General features: G+C 49.1%; 1 protein-coding gene across 3 annotated transcripts in view; it reads left to right on the forward strand.

The window, feature by feature from the left end:
- PRMT8 (protein arginine methyltransferase 8) overlaps nt 1–14,158 on the forward strand; it is a 91,436-nt gene extending 77,278 nt beyond the window's left edge. For all 3 annotated transcript variants that reach the window (XM_002914115.4, XM_019793691.2, XM_034645566.1), the window contains 3 exons: nt 3,741–3,891; nt 12,398–12,519; nt 13,281–14,158. In XM_002914115.4, coding sequence (XP_002914161.1) covers nt 3,741–3,891; nt 12,398–12,519; nt 13,281–13,364 — 357 coding nt within the window. In that variant the 3' untranslated portion in view covers nt 13,365–14,158. The remainder of the gene's footprint in view (nt 1–3,740; nt 3,892–12,397; nt 12,520–13,280) is intronic.
- Nucleotides 14,159–15,402: the final 1,244 nt, after the last annotated feature.

The following is a 15,402-nucleotide window of genomic DNA, read 5'->3' on the forward strand; positions in this document are numbered from 1 at the left end:
TGCCCTTCTTCACACGCTTAATTGCTACTTTCATCTCTATTAATGTTGCAGAGTGTGACACTTTATTATAATTAAGACTCTGTTTTGACCATACTTCTGCTCCGAGGCATCCATTTGTAACATTATTTAGCGGTGGGGATAACGGGGGCTCTTCTGAGTAATTGATGCCTCCAGAGCCCTCCGCGTCATGGGGGTTGTGTGAGGTCGAAGCAGGGGGACTCCCTGTGGTGTCAGAGATGCTGCTACAGCAGGAAGACAGAAACCTTCCAGCACAGGGCATTGGGCTCTAGGGAACCAAGGTAACGGGTTTGGCTCTGTAGGCTTTGGGTCTGACAGGAGGGTGGACCTGAGCCCTGAGGGCCTCTGTGTCTCCAAAGCCCAGTCACAGCTGGCCACTTTCACAGATGGCCCGGCCCCCATTCCTAAAGACCAACTGCCTCCATTGTCACCATTTTATTTTATTTTATTTCATTTGTTTTATTTTATTTTATTGAGCTCTACGCCCAATGTGGGGCTCGAATTCACAACCCTGAGATCAAGAGTCACATGTTCCGTGGACTGAGCCAGCCAGGTGCCCCTCCGTTGTCACCATTTTAATGTATGGCTTCATCACTTCTGTCCCAAAGCCTGTGGTCCTTCAGAGGCCCCAATTAAGATGTAAGTGTCAGTAGGGCCTAGTGAGAACTGTCAGCTAAGAGGCAAGTCGATAGCTGACAGTGGCTGATGCACGTCTGAGAGCAGGACCCTATGGAGGAGGGACCTCTGATCCAGGTGGACGGTGTGTGCCTGCATGCGTGCTCTGCATGTCGTGAAGAAGTGAGGGGGTGACCGGAGAAAGGAGCCAGGTCCAGATGTGTCCTCGGGCTTACTTCCTGGGGCTCACTGTCTGCGGTCAGGCCAAGAGGTCCATGATGTTTAGGTAAGCCACACAGAGTCACGGAAGGTTTCGGATTCAAAGAGCAGTACTGTCTGAATGGACTGAGGGATTAGTGGGTTGGTTTGGAGAAGAAGCCTGGGGCTGAGGGAAGGAACAGTGTCGAGCAGGGAGGCCGGGAAGGAGAAGACTGAGGACTCTCAGGTGCTAGGTTACACCGTGAGGGTACACAGAACCATACCGGGCAGCCTCTGACCTGAGCTCCAGTCCGATGGGGGCGGGGACAGGCTGCTGAAATGAGCCAGAAGTACGGTGGAAAGACCAGGTGAAGCTGGAAGCAGAGGGATGGAGAGAAAAAGATAACAAGGATCTTGGAAAGAGCCTGGAGCCTGGCTGCCTGGCCCTGGCTAAGAAGGAGATGGTAGTCAGTCAGTGTAAGCACCGTGAGCCTGGTGGACTGTGCTGATGCTGTTAACAAAAATACAGTTAACCATGTGTTGTCCTGAGTGTGGAGCTGGAAAGAACCATGGGCAGCATGTGGCTGGAGGGCTAACGAATGTCATGAAGGCTGACAGGTGCTGGCTTTAAAAAGGAGCCATGGCCCAAACTTATCAGGAAGACATATAATGGAGAACCCTACACTCATACACTCAGTTCCCAGGACAAAAGGAAAAAGGAGCATAAGCAGGATGCGGTAGGGGGAGGGGGCTTTGCCAACCGAGTGCTGTCTGAGACAGCAGTGTGTTCTTTGAGATCAGAGGCTGCTAGAAGTATGTCCCAAACAAGGAGGGTGACGGAGTCAGAAATCATGACTTATGAGAAGTGAATGAAAAAACAGACATGGTTTATGTTGGAGAAGAAAAGGTTTAGGGGGCCCATGTGAGCTAGAATAGGCATTTGGCTTATTCCATGGGTGGAAGTTACGGAGATGGGTGTGTACTCTCCTCACTTGTTTTGAAGAGGGACCTGTCCATTGGAGATGTCAGGAAATGGAATCGCTGCCCGGCAGCTCGTGAAGGCATCATCCATGAAAGTGTCCACACAAGCACCGGATGGCCACATCCATGGATGCTACCAAAGGGGCTCTTGCATTGATGGCTTTCTAATCCCACCAAATTCTGCACGCCTGACCCACAGCTTCGCATTCCACAGATTCTTATTCCCCATCCTTGGTTCTAGAAGCACAGCAAAACTTGCATTTGGGGTGACATCACCAAGGGACTCCCCATTTCCCTAAATCTGCAATCCCACCCTCTTCCCAACCTATAATCAGAGCTTCAGCTTCCCCCAGAGGATACGATGGCTACACACCACAGACCACAACAGGGCTCTGATCTGACTTGCCTCCTTGACCAAACCTCTTTCTCTGTCCACCCCCCTGGAAGCAGGACTTCTCTTTCAAATTCCTGGGGATGCTTTGCATCTGCTTTTCCTTTATTTATTCTAGAAATATGTAGAGATAAAAGCCATTTCTTTTACATCATTCTGTGTCTTCCCTGGTTTCCCCACCCTCAGACCCCTCTCCTAATTATCCCCAAAATATTCCATCATCCGGGTCTCAGGAGAGCCCCTTGGAACCAGTCCAGGCACACAGATATCTGTCTGGCTCTTACAAAGTCTTCAGGACAGAGGTCCTTGCTACACAACCCCGACAATGGGAAGCTTCCTTAAACCTCACTGAAAGCTGTCTGGATTCCTCTAGGGCTCTTGGAAGGTTTGCCCGTCTCTTCGGAGCCAACAAACAGCAGGTCAGCATCCTTCACACAGAAAAGAACAGCACATTGCAAACTGTCTTTCATTATACCTGTTCCCCACGCAACATTGATTTTCAGCCACTTCCCAACAGAAATTGTTAGAATTATTAGTTCTTTGTGTTCTCCGTTCCCCAACCAGAACTGAAAAATTCTTACCTCTTATTTCTCCCCCCTTTTCTTTCTTTCCTTCTCTTTATTTTTTCCTTCCTCTCCTTCTCTCCCCCTCTTTCCCTCCTCCCTTCTTTCCTTCCTTCCTTCCTTCCGTCCTTCCTTCCTTCCTTCCCCCCTCTCTCTCTCCCTCTCTCTCTTTCTCCCTATCTCCCTCCATCTATTCCTTTCTTCCTTCCTTCCTTTCTTCCTTCTTTCCATCCTCCCTTCCTCCCTCCTCTTTCCCTCCCTCCCTCTCTCCCTCTCCCTCTCTCTCTTTCTTTCATCCAGGTTTGGTGTAGATGGTCAGCAGAACTTCTCTTGGTTCAGTCTGTGACTGCGGGTGGGCTCAGGTCTTCACTCCCAAGATAATACTTACTGTCTCCTATTGCTGGGAACTTGAATACCAAAAAATTGGGAAATGACTAATCTGTTTCACCCAAATCACTGGGAGAGCTTGATAAAGCACAGATTGCTGTTTTGATTCCATAGGTCTGAGATGCCCTCCCCACCCCACCCACTCAGAATTTGTACCCAGGTGATGCTAATGCCTGTTATCCGGGAATGCACTTGGATAACCACTGGATGAAGGGAGCAATGCTGAGCTGGACTGCTCTGAGGCTGCTCAGTTAGGTTCAGGGAGGCTCTGTCTCATTAATCCTCCTCTCCCCTCTCATCCCTCTCCCCCGGAGGCCCCCTTCCCGAGAAGATTGACCTTCCTAATTCTGTTCTCCTCATGTTCTGATTCAAATGCGTTTGCACCGTTGCCTGAGCATACCTCACCCTAGAGAGGATGGAGGAGGTCACGGGGAGGGTGGCGGGTGGGCTGGGGACCCACCCCAAGAGTAATGACACCCCTAGAGAGTCTACTGTTGGTGGTCTTCCATGGAAGGAAGCTGCTGACCAGGCCCCAGACCCCTGGTGGAGGCGCTAAGTGTCGGCATTCTCTTTCCTCTGGGCCACAGGAAGTGGACATTTATACGGTGAAGACGGAAGAGCTGTCGTTCACATCTGCCTTCTGCCTGCAGATACAGCGAAATGACTACATCCACGCCCTGGTCACCTATTTTAATATTGAATTTACCAAGTGCCACAAGAAAATGGGGTTTTCCACAGGTGAGCCTTTGTGGGCACTCACTCCAGACCTTCCCCACCCTCCATGTTGAGGCTTTGTGGAAGTGACCGGGGCTGGCCTTGTCTTGGGGGCAGGACCTACGGCATGAGCCAGGGGCCCTTGCTCGGCATCTTAAAAGCCTTCTTCAGCACTTCCCCATGCTTTTGGCTGCCAAAGGAGAAAGTAGATGGAAGTCTGCATGGTAAGATCAGAGCTGAGAGTGTGTGTTGGGCAGGAAGAGGCAGGGGGGAGGGCCCCATTTCAAAGGCATATTTGTTCATTGAACATTTACTGAGCATATTCTGCGCAAGGGGTACGGATACAGAGTGGAGTAATATTTCCCTATCTTCACTGCCTCGCCCTACCACAGGATTCAGTGGGTCTCTCAGCAGGCTACAGACTCTGTCTCTCTGTCTCCCTCCTTTCTTTGCTGCTTCCACCTTATCCATCCTTCATTAAGTTCCCGACACTGTTCCCCCAAAGCCCCCCTGTGTTCCTCCTCTCCGCTTGGCTTCAGAGGTGCCTCATTTCCTGCAGCAGATGAGCCCAAATTTCTTAGCCTGGTAAATGGGGATTCCATGACCCAGCCCTAGACCTCTTCTGTCACCTCGTTTCTCACTGCCCCTCCTTTGCTTTGGCTTCCTCCTTTGTCCCTTCACTGCACACACAGCCCAGTCACACCGAGCACCTTGCAGTCCCTGAACTTAGCAAAGGCTTCTTAAGTGTCTAGGCCATTGTCTCTGCACACACCAAACCCTTGTTCATCCAGGTGTGCCACGGGGACAGGAGGGTCTTTTGTCTGAGGCTCCTGTCATCTCTTTCCTCCTGTATTTGTCTGCTGGGGCTATGATAACAAAGTACTACAGGCTGGTGGCTTAAACTACAGAAATTTATTTCTCACAGTTCTGGAAGATCAAGATGTTGGCAGGTGTTGTCTCTCTGAGGCTCTCTCCTTGGTTTGCAGGTGGCCTCCTTCTCTCTGTGTCCTCATATCCCCTTTCCTCTCTGTGTGTGCTCCTGGTGTCTCTGTGTGTGCCCTAATCTCTTTCTAGAAGGACACCAGCCGCACTGGACTAGAGCCCACCCAAAGGCCTTATTTTAAACGCTTCTTTAAAGGCCCTATCTCCAAATAGAGTCATATTCTGAGGGACAGGGGCTTAGGGCCTCAGCTCATGAATTGCGGGGGACACGGTCAGCCCTGAACACCTCCCCCATCCCCGCCCCTTACCTGGCCAACTCCAGCACAGGTCTTATCTCTCACCTCAGCTATTACCTGATGCCCTCCTTCACTCCTGATCAAGGTTAGGAGTCTTTTTTGAGGCTCCCTAATATGTTGTGCTTATGCCAGTCAGTCATGGTGATGTAAAAAAAAAGGGGTATAAAAAGTCAAGAAAATAGTCCTGTTTCCATTGCATCCCAGCCCTGTGCCTCAGAAGCATATGATTTCTTTTGTATCCTTCCCAAACATTTCAGTGGTACACAAGCACATGCATACCTATATATACCTTTTTTTGTTTTTGCTTTTTATTTGAAATTCTTCTCATATGATTGCAAAAATAGTACAGAGAGTGCTGTGAACCCTTTACCCAACTCCCCCATTGGTGGCATCTTACGTAACTACAGTACCACATCCAAGCTACACCTTTTTTAAAACACCTGTTGGCTCATACTAAGCACACTGCCCTCTGCCACCTTGTCTTTATTTAACAACATACCTTGGAGAGCTTTCCACAGACTCACAGATGTAGCTAGTGCATTATCTTTGAAACAACTACACAGGATTCCAGTGCCAGATGTACCACTGTTTAGTCAATATTTTCACTCTTTTTATGCAATTCTCAGTCTCCCCGTGGGCTGGGGTCACATCTCATGAATCTCTGCCCTGCTGGTGTCTAGAGAAGTGCTTGGCTCACGGTAGGTTTGAAACAAATCTCTGTCCAATGAGTATATCAAGATCCAAGTCCTGCCCTTGGGAACATGTTCATATTGATCATGCCTGTGAAGTGGGAGCACGTCGTCGGGGGCAAGCAAGCATGCGTGTGGCAGGGGTGAGTGGGTTCTACCAGAATCTGAGGGTATGATTATTCACTTCCTGAAGCCCTGGTGACAGTGATGCTCTTTTACCTGTGGAGGGGTGGAGAGATTTATCTAACCCCTCCTAGAAGGGCATCAATCTTCTGGTCTCCAACATCCAAGCCAGTGCTGGTGCCCCCTGTCTTGGGGAAAACCAGAGACCCCCAGTCGGGGCCATTTTCAGCTACTACTCTCCTTAGAGGGGCAGCAGGTGAGATGGTCTTCCTCGTGGTCAGGAATAGCCAGGAGGGAGAAGGGAGGTTTCACCGGGACCTTGAAGGATGGGTGAGACTCAGCCTCACAGTGGTGGGGTATGGCAGTAGTGGGAGGGCTGAGCACGAGCCTGCTTGAGGACCCTGGCTGTGACTGGAAGCCGAGGATGGAGCCATAGCAGCTGGCCCTGCGTCTACTGTCTCCAGCTTGATGACCCCCCTGTGGCCTGCCCTGCTGTAGGTGATGAGAAAGGGTAGCAGGGGCACTCTGGAAAAAGTTCTGTGTTTATAAAGCCTAGGATCCGGCCCTATAGCTCTCAGCCCATTGATCTCACTATTCCTTCCCTGAGTTTATTTCCATTTCTTGAGGTCAAGCAGACAGCCTCCTGGACCCCTGTCCAGAGATGGTTCTGTGGTGGCAGGGACAATATTCCTGATGACCCCAGGTGAAGGTGGCTTGGCTAATCCCAAGTTCAGAATCAAAGAAGTCAGCCCTGAGCTACATGAGGGATGATGAGGATTTGCCCTTAGCATTCAAGTCTCCAACCCATTGGGGCAGTTTCTTCCTATCCTGTGGTCACAGCCCCACTGTGGTTCCTCACAAGTCCCTATGAGAGAAATGACGAGGACTGTGTTACATAGGGTCAAAGACCGTGGGTCTCGATCAAGGTCCGAGCTCAGTCGTCTTTTTGCAACTATGGTGTTATGTTGCCTCCTCTTTGCACAGAACCCCAGAAACTTAGGTCTGAAAGGTCACCTACAGTCCTCTGTTTCCCATGCCTTGGTGCCGAGGTTCTCAAAGTGAGGCCTGTGGCCGGCAGCATCAGCATCACCTGGGAACTTGTTAAAAATGCAAATTCTCAAGACTTGCCCCAGACCTTCTGAATCAGAAAGTCTGGAATGGGGCCCTCCAGGTGATTGTGATACACAAATCAGCCTGAGAACCACTGCCCCTTGCACGACTGCCTGAACAAGACGATTGTGAATGCCCTTCTGGAAAGGTAATTCCATCTCCTTACTACAGTATGCCCTCTTTTCTCATCAAAGCCGATGCCTTCTGGCTGACATAGGTCTCTCTTGCTGCAGCATCCCCATATAGTTAGAGATCAGGGGAAATAATTTGTTTAGCTGCTTCCTTAGGCATCTGGGGAATGTCCACAGGGGATTTTGTTTCCAACATGTGGCAAACGTTTTTTCCAGGTAGTGTGGGTTTGGCAGTGGGCTTTTCAGGCCCTCTGCACTTTGACCACCTAGAAAAGAACATTTGCTTTTTCTTTTGAAGGATCTCAGATGTACAGAATTATATTAATCATAATTCCTGGCTCATGACATCATTGTGTCAGGCATGGTTCACTTTTTGCTTGTTATTTATTAATATAATGAACGCCTATAAACTCACCACTAAGTAACTAGAATGTAAATAAAGTATTATTATCTAGAACACAATAGTAACTGGAAAGAAATGTATCATTGTTATTAGAATGGAAATTCATTAGTTAATTTCAAGAAATGAACTGTTACTAATTAGAATATAAATATCAACCAGAAATACATTATTAATGGATATAATGATACTACTTAAAATTAATAAGTAAATTAATTCAACATCACATAATTAATCTCTGTGAGCTTGCACATAACTAAATGGATGCTCCACCCCATCCCATCAGCCCCCCATACTGCCTCTCGATGAACATTACTCCGAATAATTTTGTGTTCTTTATCCCCTTGCTATTTAAAAAAATGTTTGATCACATCTACATGAATGTCAGAACACTATATTGTTTGCTCTAAGCTATTCTTGAACTTCATGCAGAGTGTAGCCTGCTGTGTGTGCTCCCATCCTGTCGATTATCCGCCAAGCTTTCTGTCTCAGCCCAGCCACAGCTGGCCCTGGGGGGCCCACTCAAAAGCACATCACATAGTGTGCGGCTTGAAAACAATCCCTGTTAATGGCTCTGGCGTCTTCTCCGTGCAGCTCCAGACAGAAGCTGTCGCAAATGGGCATAGGAGCCCAGGGTTCCAGGCTGTGCCAGCCAGCGGGCATAGCTGCCCCATGCCTTGGCCACATCCTCAGTGGGTGAGAGCAGGAAATGGAAAGTCAGACCCTTGGGGCAGCTGGAGTGGGTGGAGGGGCAGTTGCTTGAGTAGGAGCAGGCCTGGGTTGGAGTCTTAGTTTTTCCAGGAGTCAGCCACATAGGCAGCCAGACATAGGGGATGGGCCTTGAGTAAGTGACTTTCTGGGATTCGGGCTTATTATGTGTGAGATGATGTGGTTGGACCCACTTGCCTAGCAGCCCCTTCCTGCTTTGCCATCAGTTAAAAATGAGTCATTGTCTTAGGTCAAAGAAACTTCTTGGTGCATAGTCTTTCATTCTTCAAAAAGCTTCTGACCCCCCTGGGAGCATAATTGCAAACTGATAGCTAGTAAAAGTACTAAATTTCAAGAAAAGCTACCGGCCACTTAGCCACTAGGAAGTGAAACAGGAAGCAAGATTCCACTTCCTTTCTGAAAACACCAGGAAAAAGATTCTTGTGAGGGGACTTTGCCATTCATTCCCACAGCCCCCTGAGCTCTGCATCCCTGTCCTTGGTCATGAGGATGACCCAGCAACCTGTCTTCTCACTGAGGCTGCAGGATGTGAAGGGGAGGCAGGGCTGTACAGGTTGCCATTTCTCAAATTTAGGACCATACCTGGAGCATGATAGGCATCCTGAATTGATGTCTGTTGAATGAAGGAAGGCATGCTGGGGGCAGTACTGGTCACACTCATTTCAAAATATAGAACAAATCTGTCCATAATCCAGAGCCCAGACAGACTGGGAAGGGGAGGTTAGCGTGTGGGGTCAGGATATTAAGAGTATAAAGATACCTTTGTAACAGGGAAAACTGAAAGTCAGGTACATAAATTTGAAGGTTATAGTTGGGGCAGGGGAGGGAGGGAAAGACATTCCCTGATGAGAACTCTAGATGTCATCTACAGCCCTGTGTTGTGTGCTCACCCTTGCACCTAGCACCTTTCTGGATGCTTCCCCAGGACATTCTAGACCACTAGAATGAGGCAGCACATCTTTGCAGGTCAGAACCATAGACTATGGATAAATATAATGATATATACCACTTCCCATAATGATGAAATGGGAATTATATTATAATGGCTTATTATATTATAATGGCTTAGCAATACCCTAACATTGGCCTAATGTGTCATAGGGTGACCATATAATTTATCTTTCAATTAAGGACACTTCTGATAGTGAAAGGGAGAGCTACTCATAGTTATGCCAGAAGATAAGTAACCTGGAGCTGTCTTGGGCACAGCAGGAGATTTGGTCACCCTTAGTATACCCTTTCCCCCTTGTCATCCCATCTAATCCTCAAAGTACCTGGGGAGATAAATATCACACCCCACATTCCGCAGATATGAAAAATTAGCCCCAGGATCATAGTGCAAAACATGGCAACGTGGAGGTGGGAAACTGGGCCTGTTGTTGCCTAATTAAATGTATTTTCCACTCTTGCCCATCTGGAGATGTTATTAGATGCAATAGAGTGGGTTTGCACAGTGATTTCAGCCATGCTGTGTATCTACAACACCTGGGGGGGGAGATCTTTAAGTCCTGGCAAGTCTGCCCCCTTCATGTCCCCCAGAATGACTGAATTCAAGTCTCTAGGAGTACAGTCAAGACATGTGAATTTTAATCAGCTTCTCCTGGACACCTCAATGGAGAATTAGTATTGTGAAAGCTGGTTTAGATAATTAGTCCATGGATAATGGAACCATTACAGAAATGAAATGTTTGGGGAGGTTCTCAAACTTTTGATGTTGATGTCAAGAGGAAAAAAACCACTTTTCTCCAACCCAAGGCTGACATATTTTGGACAACCATCAGATACACCTAGGCTTGATGGCTGCCAACTCTGAGCCAGTGAAATCTCTGGGACCCTCCTACGGCATCTGATTAGGTGACAGAAGGAAGCTGCTTGAATCTCCTTGCATGAAGGTCTTCAAGAACAGGAGAGACACCTGTCTGAGCTGGTGTAGGAGGAAGTGGGGGCGAGAGTGCTGTCAGTCATACACTGCCATTCTCCACACACACCAGGGACTATCTTTTGACAATTTATTTAGATGTAGTTGTCAGGGAAGGTGCTGGGACAGGTGGACTTTGTCCGTAGACAGCGGTATGTCTTAGAGGCCATGAAGCCTGGAGATGTTTGGGGATCTAGGATCTGAGAGGCACAGACTGCACATTCATGATCCTTCTTTGAGTCTGTCCAAGTGATCAGGCTGCTTTTCCCCTCCATGGCCTTGAGTTCGCATTGATTTCCCAAAGGCACACATTGGAAGGCTACACAAGTCTTTAACTAAACCACTGACATTTGATCAAGCCAGTTCATTTTGCAAAGGGCAAAGAAAGACTCTTCACCACCATTTAAACAGAGCTTGGGGTTTATAAGATCTTGTAGGTGACCTGTTCTGACTCAGCGCATGATAAATCCCATTACTGGTTGTTGTAGGAAAACCTGGAGGCTGGACGTGAGGTAGTTCAGATGATTGCAGAACAGCCCTCATTTTTCCTGATGAATTAGAAATTTGCCTTCTAGTAATTTCAAGTGACTAGCCTTTGTTCTACCTCCAACACCATATATAAGGCCACATATAAGTCTTTCCATATGACAGCTTTTGAAGTATTTGAAAGGCACTTATTATAGTCTCCCAAGTCTTCTCATCTTTAGCTCTGGTCCTAAGCAAAGAGAAAATCAGTATTAAGGAGTCCTAAATCCAGGTGGAGGAAGGTAAGATCCTAAAGGGGCAAGAGGAACTTACTATAGTGGGTTCTTCTACTATCTACAGTTTTCAAAGCCTCCAATGTATTTAAACATTTATGGGTACCTTGAAGCATAACGAAGTGTCTACTATCTGCGTTTTTGCCATTGCTCATATATTCAGTACTTATAGATCTAGCAAGTGTGGTGATAGGCACCAAGGATGTCACAGTAAACAAGCCTGGCATGGCACCTGTCCTCATGGAAATTGTAGTCTTATGGAGAAAGCAAATAGCTGAAAAAAAAAAACAAAGGCATTAAAGCCACAGTGTGATAGGCACCGTCATAGCCTAAGCTCAGGGTGCGCCATCAAGCAAGGTTTCCCAGAGGAGGTGACCCTGACAGATGAGGAAGAGAGAGCCTGCTGAACAGGGAGGGGAGAATCTGCCAAAGACACTTGGTGCTGAGGAAGATGGCCCATAAGCAGGACCCCTCATTTGGCTGTAGATTGAGTAATGTGTCAAGAGAGGCTGGATGGGATTTAATGGCAAATACAGGGGAGGCGCCGGCATCATTGTGGCTTTGGGTCATTCAGGACGAGTTAGCTGAGGACCAGTGGGGGGACTGTGGGATGAAAATTCTCCCTCATTTCTTTTTTTAAAGATTTATTTATTTATTTGAGGGGGTAGGGGTAGAGGGAGAAGGAGGGAGAGAATCTCAAGCAGACTCCCTGCTGAGTGCGGAGCCTGATGTGGGGCTTGATCTCATGACCCTGAGATCATGACCTGAGCTGCAATCAAGTGCTGGGTGCTTAACCGACTGAGCCACCCAGGTGCCCCATCCTCATTTCTTTTTGGTTCAGTTAGGAGGACACCGCTGAAACCCCACAGCAGGCTTGGGCCAAGGGTACTAAGTTTGGTTTTAGGGCCAGAGAAGTGGCAGGGAAAGCTTTGTGTAGGTTGGGGTGTCAGTGGAACACTGGTTTAGCTATGGAACTTGCATACATGATGTCATTGAAGGGGAGCCAGGATGGCCTACTCTACACATCTCCCCCTTACACTGTCTGAAAGTCTTCCCCCAGTTGAACTAATTAAAAACAGTAGCATTTTGAGTTTCATTTGTATTAATGAGTTTAGTCGGTGAGAGGGTATTCATCCCACCCCTTGGAATGAACTTGTGATACCAGCGTCTTTCTCTTCTGATCCCCCGTGAAGATCAGTAGCCCTGAGGAGATGGGAATTTGATGGAAGGAGGAGCACTGGGGCTGAGTGAGGATTTCTGGGCCTTGGAGGAAGGCTATAGGGGCTGGGCACTGACCCTGCAAGAGTGCTGGCAATTGGTTCAGTGAATCCCAGAAGAAGACCGGCAACTTCTAGGCAGGGTGTCAGCCTCAGTCCTTCTGGAGATTTCTTCTCTGACTCTTCCTTCCCACCACCCCTGTTCTTCTCCCCTCAGCTCCTGATGCCCCCTACACCCACTGGAAGCAGACTGTCTTCTACTTGGAAGATTACCTCACTGTCCGGAGGGGGGAAGAAATCTATGGGACCATATCCATGAAGCCAAATGCCAAAAATGTGGTGAGTGCTGAGGCAGACTCTGTTTGGGCCAGGATCAGAGAGAGGAAGGGACCCAGGGAGCTGGCTCCCCGCAGCTCCCAGGAATCCCTCATCCAGGTACCCAAGTGCCTTACCCACAACCGGGCAAGGTACTGGGGGAGGGACAGTCGGAAGCTGGTGTGGATCTGACTAGACCTCATTGAAGGCCTCCAGCTGTGGTCCCTTAAGGACAACAGATTTTTCTCTAGGCCCTGCTCTGGACTCTCAGCCTTGAGGACAGCTGCCAGTTCTTCCTCTGAGGGGCTTTGTGCATGGAGGCTGTTGCCATGGGTTTCAGCTCATTTAGAACAGGCCAAGCCAGGAAATAACAGTTTCTGGTGGCCTGAAAGATGTTTGGTTCACATTTCTTCAGTGGGCCTGGTGGATCGGGGAGCGTGTGATTCTTTTTGAGTAACTGCCGTGCGAGAGTATGTGTGGAAAGAGTCTAGAGAACGCTTTGAGGGTTGTGCCACAGAAGACTCAACCACCCCACTCTGTTTTTTCTCAAGATGAAATCAGAGGGAACATTTCTATATTATAACAGGAAGGGTTTAGGTTTGAAATCAAAGAACTTCCTGTGAGGATAATGAGACACCAGAATAGACTCCCGAGGGCTGTTCGTGGGAACCCCTTAGCTAGAAAACCTTAGAAACACGGTCGCCCCCATCCCCCTGCCTGCGAGAGCGGGTGGCGCTTGCCTCGCTACCACACTAATGCCGGGCCGCTCTGCCCCTCCTTTGCAGCGAGACCTCGATTTCACGGTAGATTTGGATTTTAAGGGACAGCTGTGTGAAACATCTGTATCTAATGACTACAAAATGCGTTAGCACACGTGGGACGCTGCAGAGAGCGAGCAAGAAGAGAAACTCTGCCCTCGATCTGCGGCTCCGTCACAAGGAATACCGTTTGCAGGACTATACACTCGAAAACCAGAGTTTTAAATTCTGCCTTGAAGATTGGTGAACTCACCAGGGCTCCCGTGGGCCCTGCCACTGGACAGAGAGCCTCCCGCTCCTCAGCTCTGCTCTGGGAGCCCTTCACAGAGGTTTTGTTGTCGCCGACACAGAGCAGCCTCCAGTGTGGTGGCTGGGGCGCCGAGGAGGGAAAAGTACACACGTATACCCATTGTCCTCCTTAACTGTGGCTCTCCGGAACTTCCAGTTTTGCATGCTGCAGGCATCTAGGACAGATCGCTTCACTAGAACCTGGAGACATAGTGTCTTTGATAGCATAAGCCAGATTACCCGTCTGTGCGGTGGTGTGCGTGCGTGCGCGTGCGCGCCTCCAGCAGATCCATTAGCTTCTCTGCCCACGACACCTGTATATGCATGCATATACAACCACGTGGGTGTGTTTCTGTGTTCATTCAGGGTGTGTGTGTGTGTGTGCGCGCGCGCGTGCGTGCGTGTGTGTGCGTAGAATATATATTACTCTCAGAGGAGATTCTGTTGCTTTCGAATAGGAGTTTGTTTTGTGATTAGTTCTTCCCCTTCCCCATCCCTTACAGATGTTAAGCAGCTATGACACGTTCTCTGTACTAGCTCTGGTCTCCTTTTGACTAGAATGTGGCTCTGAACCCTGAGCATAGTACCACGCATTCTGTTGGCACTCAATAAATGCACATGAGAGCGAAGCAATGGCCTGGCTGTGTTCCTGGTGCTCTGGGGTGGGAGGGCTCAGGAGGACGTCAGAGGCCACACTGGAATGGAAGGTCCAAGGAGCAACGGATGCTGCTCCCAGCTCCCAGAAGGCAGTTCCTGGTAGAAGCAGCCGTGAAACTCAGGACTGGTCCAAGGGCATGTTCTCTGCAAACTCTCAGGGGTGGGAAGAGGGACTTAGCCGTGAGGTGGGGGGATGTGAGCTAACCAAGAATGTTCTACAGTAAGAGGCTACAGGGAGCCTGGAGGGAGGCCAAGCTCAGGAACAGGAGAATCTGGGATACGCGTCCTGCTGGGAGGGCCCAGAGAAAGCAGGAGATGGTGGTCCTGGGTCCCTGCGGAGAGACTGGGGCAGGGTCTGAGTGGAAGGCCAGTGCAGGGATTGTTCTTGTCCGAGGTGCTGAGAGTTTGCAGCACCGCACAGAGTCTCATCCCTGCTCCCTCACTCCTGGCCAATGGCTGGCCTGGCCTGCCACCCTCCACACCAACAGGAGCTCACCCACCTTGAACGGGGCCTCCCCCTGAGGAACCCCAGGTTCCCACTACAGCTCCTCCCCCCAGCATGGTTGGTAAGTCTCCAGTGCCCTCAACTTCCTCAGCCCTGCCACCTCTCAGATTCTAGACTCTGGGTCCATTGTAGAGAGGGCAGAACCAGATGAGAGATTTCTGTGGCTGGGAACAATCACCTGAGGGAAAGACAGGGGCCTTTCCTGTGGGCAGGGACCCAGGCCTAGCTGCCTTGAAGATTCAATTGCCAAGGAACCTGACCGCCTGCCTCTTTGCCGTGTGGGAAGGAAGAGGGCCAGGCTCCTGGGACATGGGGGGTGTAGGCTTGCCTCTGGGGACCTTGGGCAAGTCACATCACTTTCCTTATCACCACTGAGGAAAGGGAGCTGGACTAGGTGAATGTTTTCCACACTGTGTCCTGGGGAGCCCTAGGGCTTGGGAAGGTGTCAGGATCAAGGTGGGCAGAGCTCTGGGTTTCCCTCTCCCCAGATTAAAAAAAGAAACAACCCAATACTTCCTTTGTCTGTTTTAATTTTCTTTGGGAAAAAGGATTCTACTACTAAAAATAAAATGAAATAAAGAAATGAAAAGGAACCAACACCAAAACCAAACACCTCTGAAAATGACGTATCTAGGTGACCCCGGAGTCCCCCTGGCCCTTATACTCAGAGGTTAGTGGAATCTTGGACCCACTCTCTCT

Source organism: Ailuropoda melanoleuca, chromosome 16 (genome assembly GCF_002007445.2).
Source record: "Ailuropoda melanoleuca isolate Jingjing chromosome 16, ASM200744v2, whole genome shotgun sequence".
In the NCBI taxonomy this organism is placed as follows: domain Eukaryota; kingdom Metazoa; phylum Chordata; class Mammalia; order Carnivora; family Ursidae; genus Ailuropoda; species Ailuropoda melanoleuca.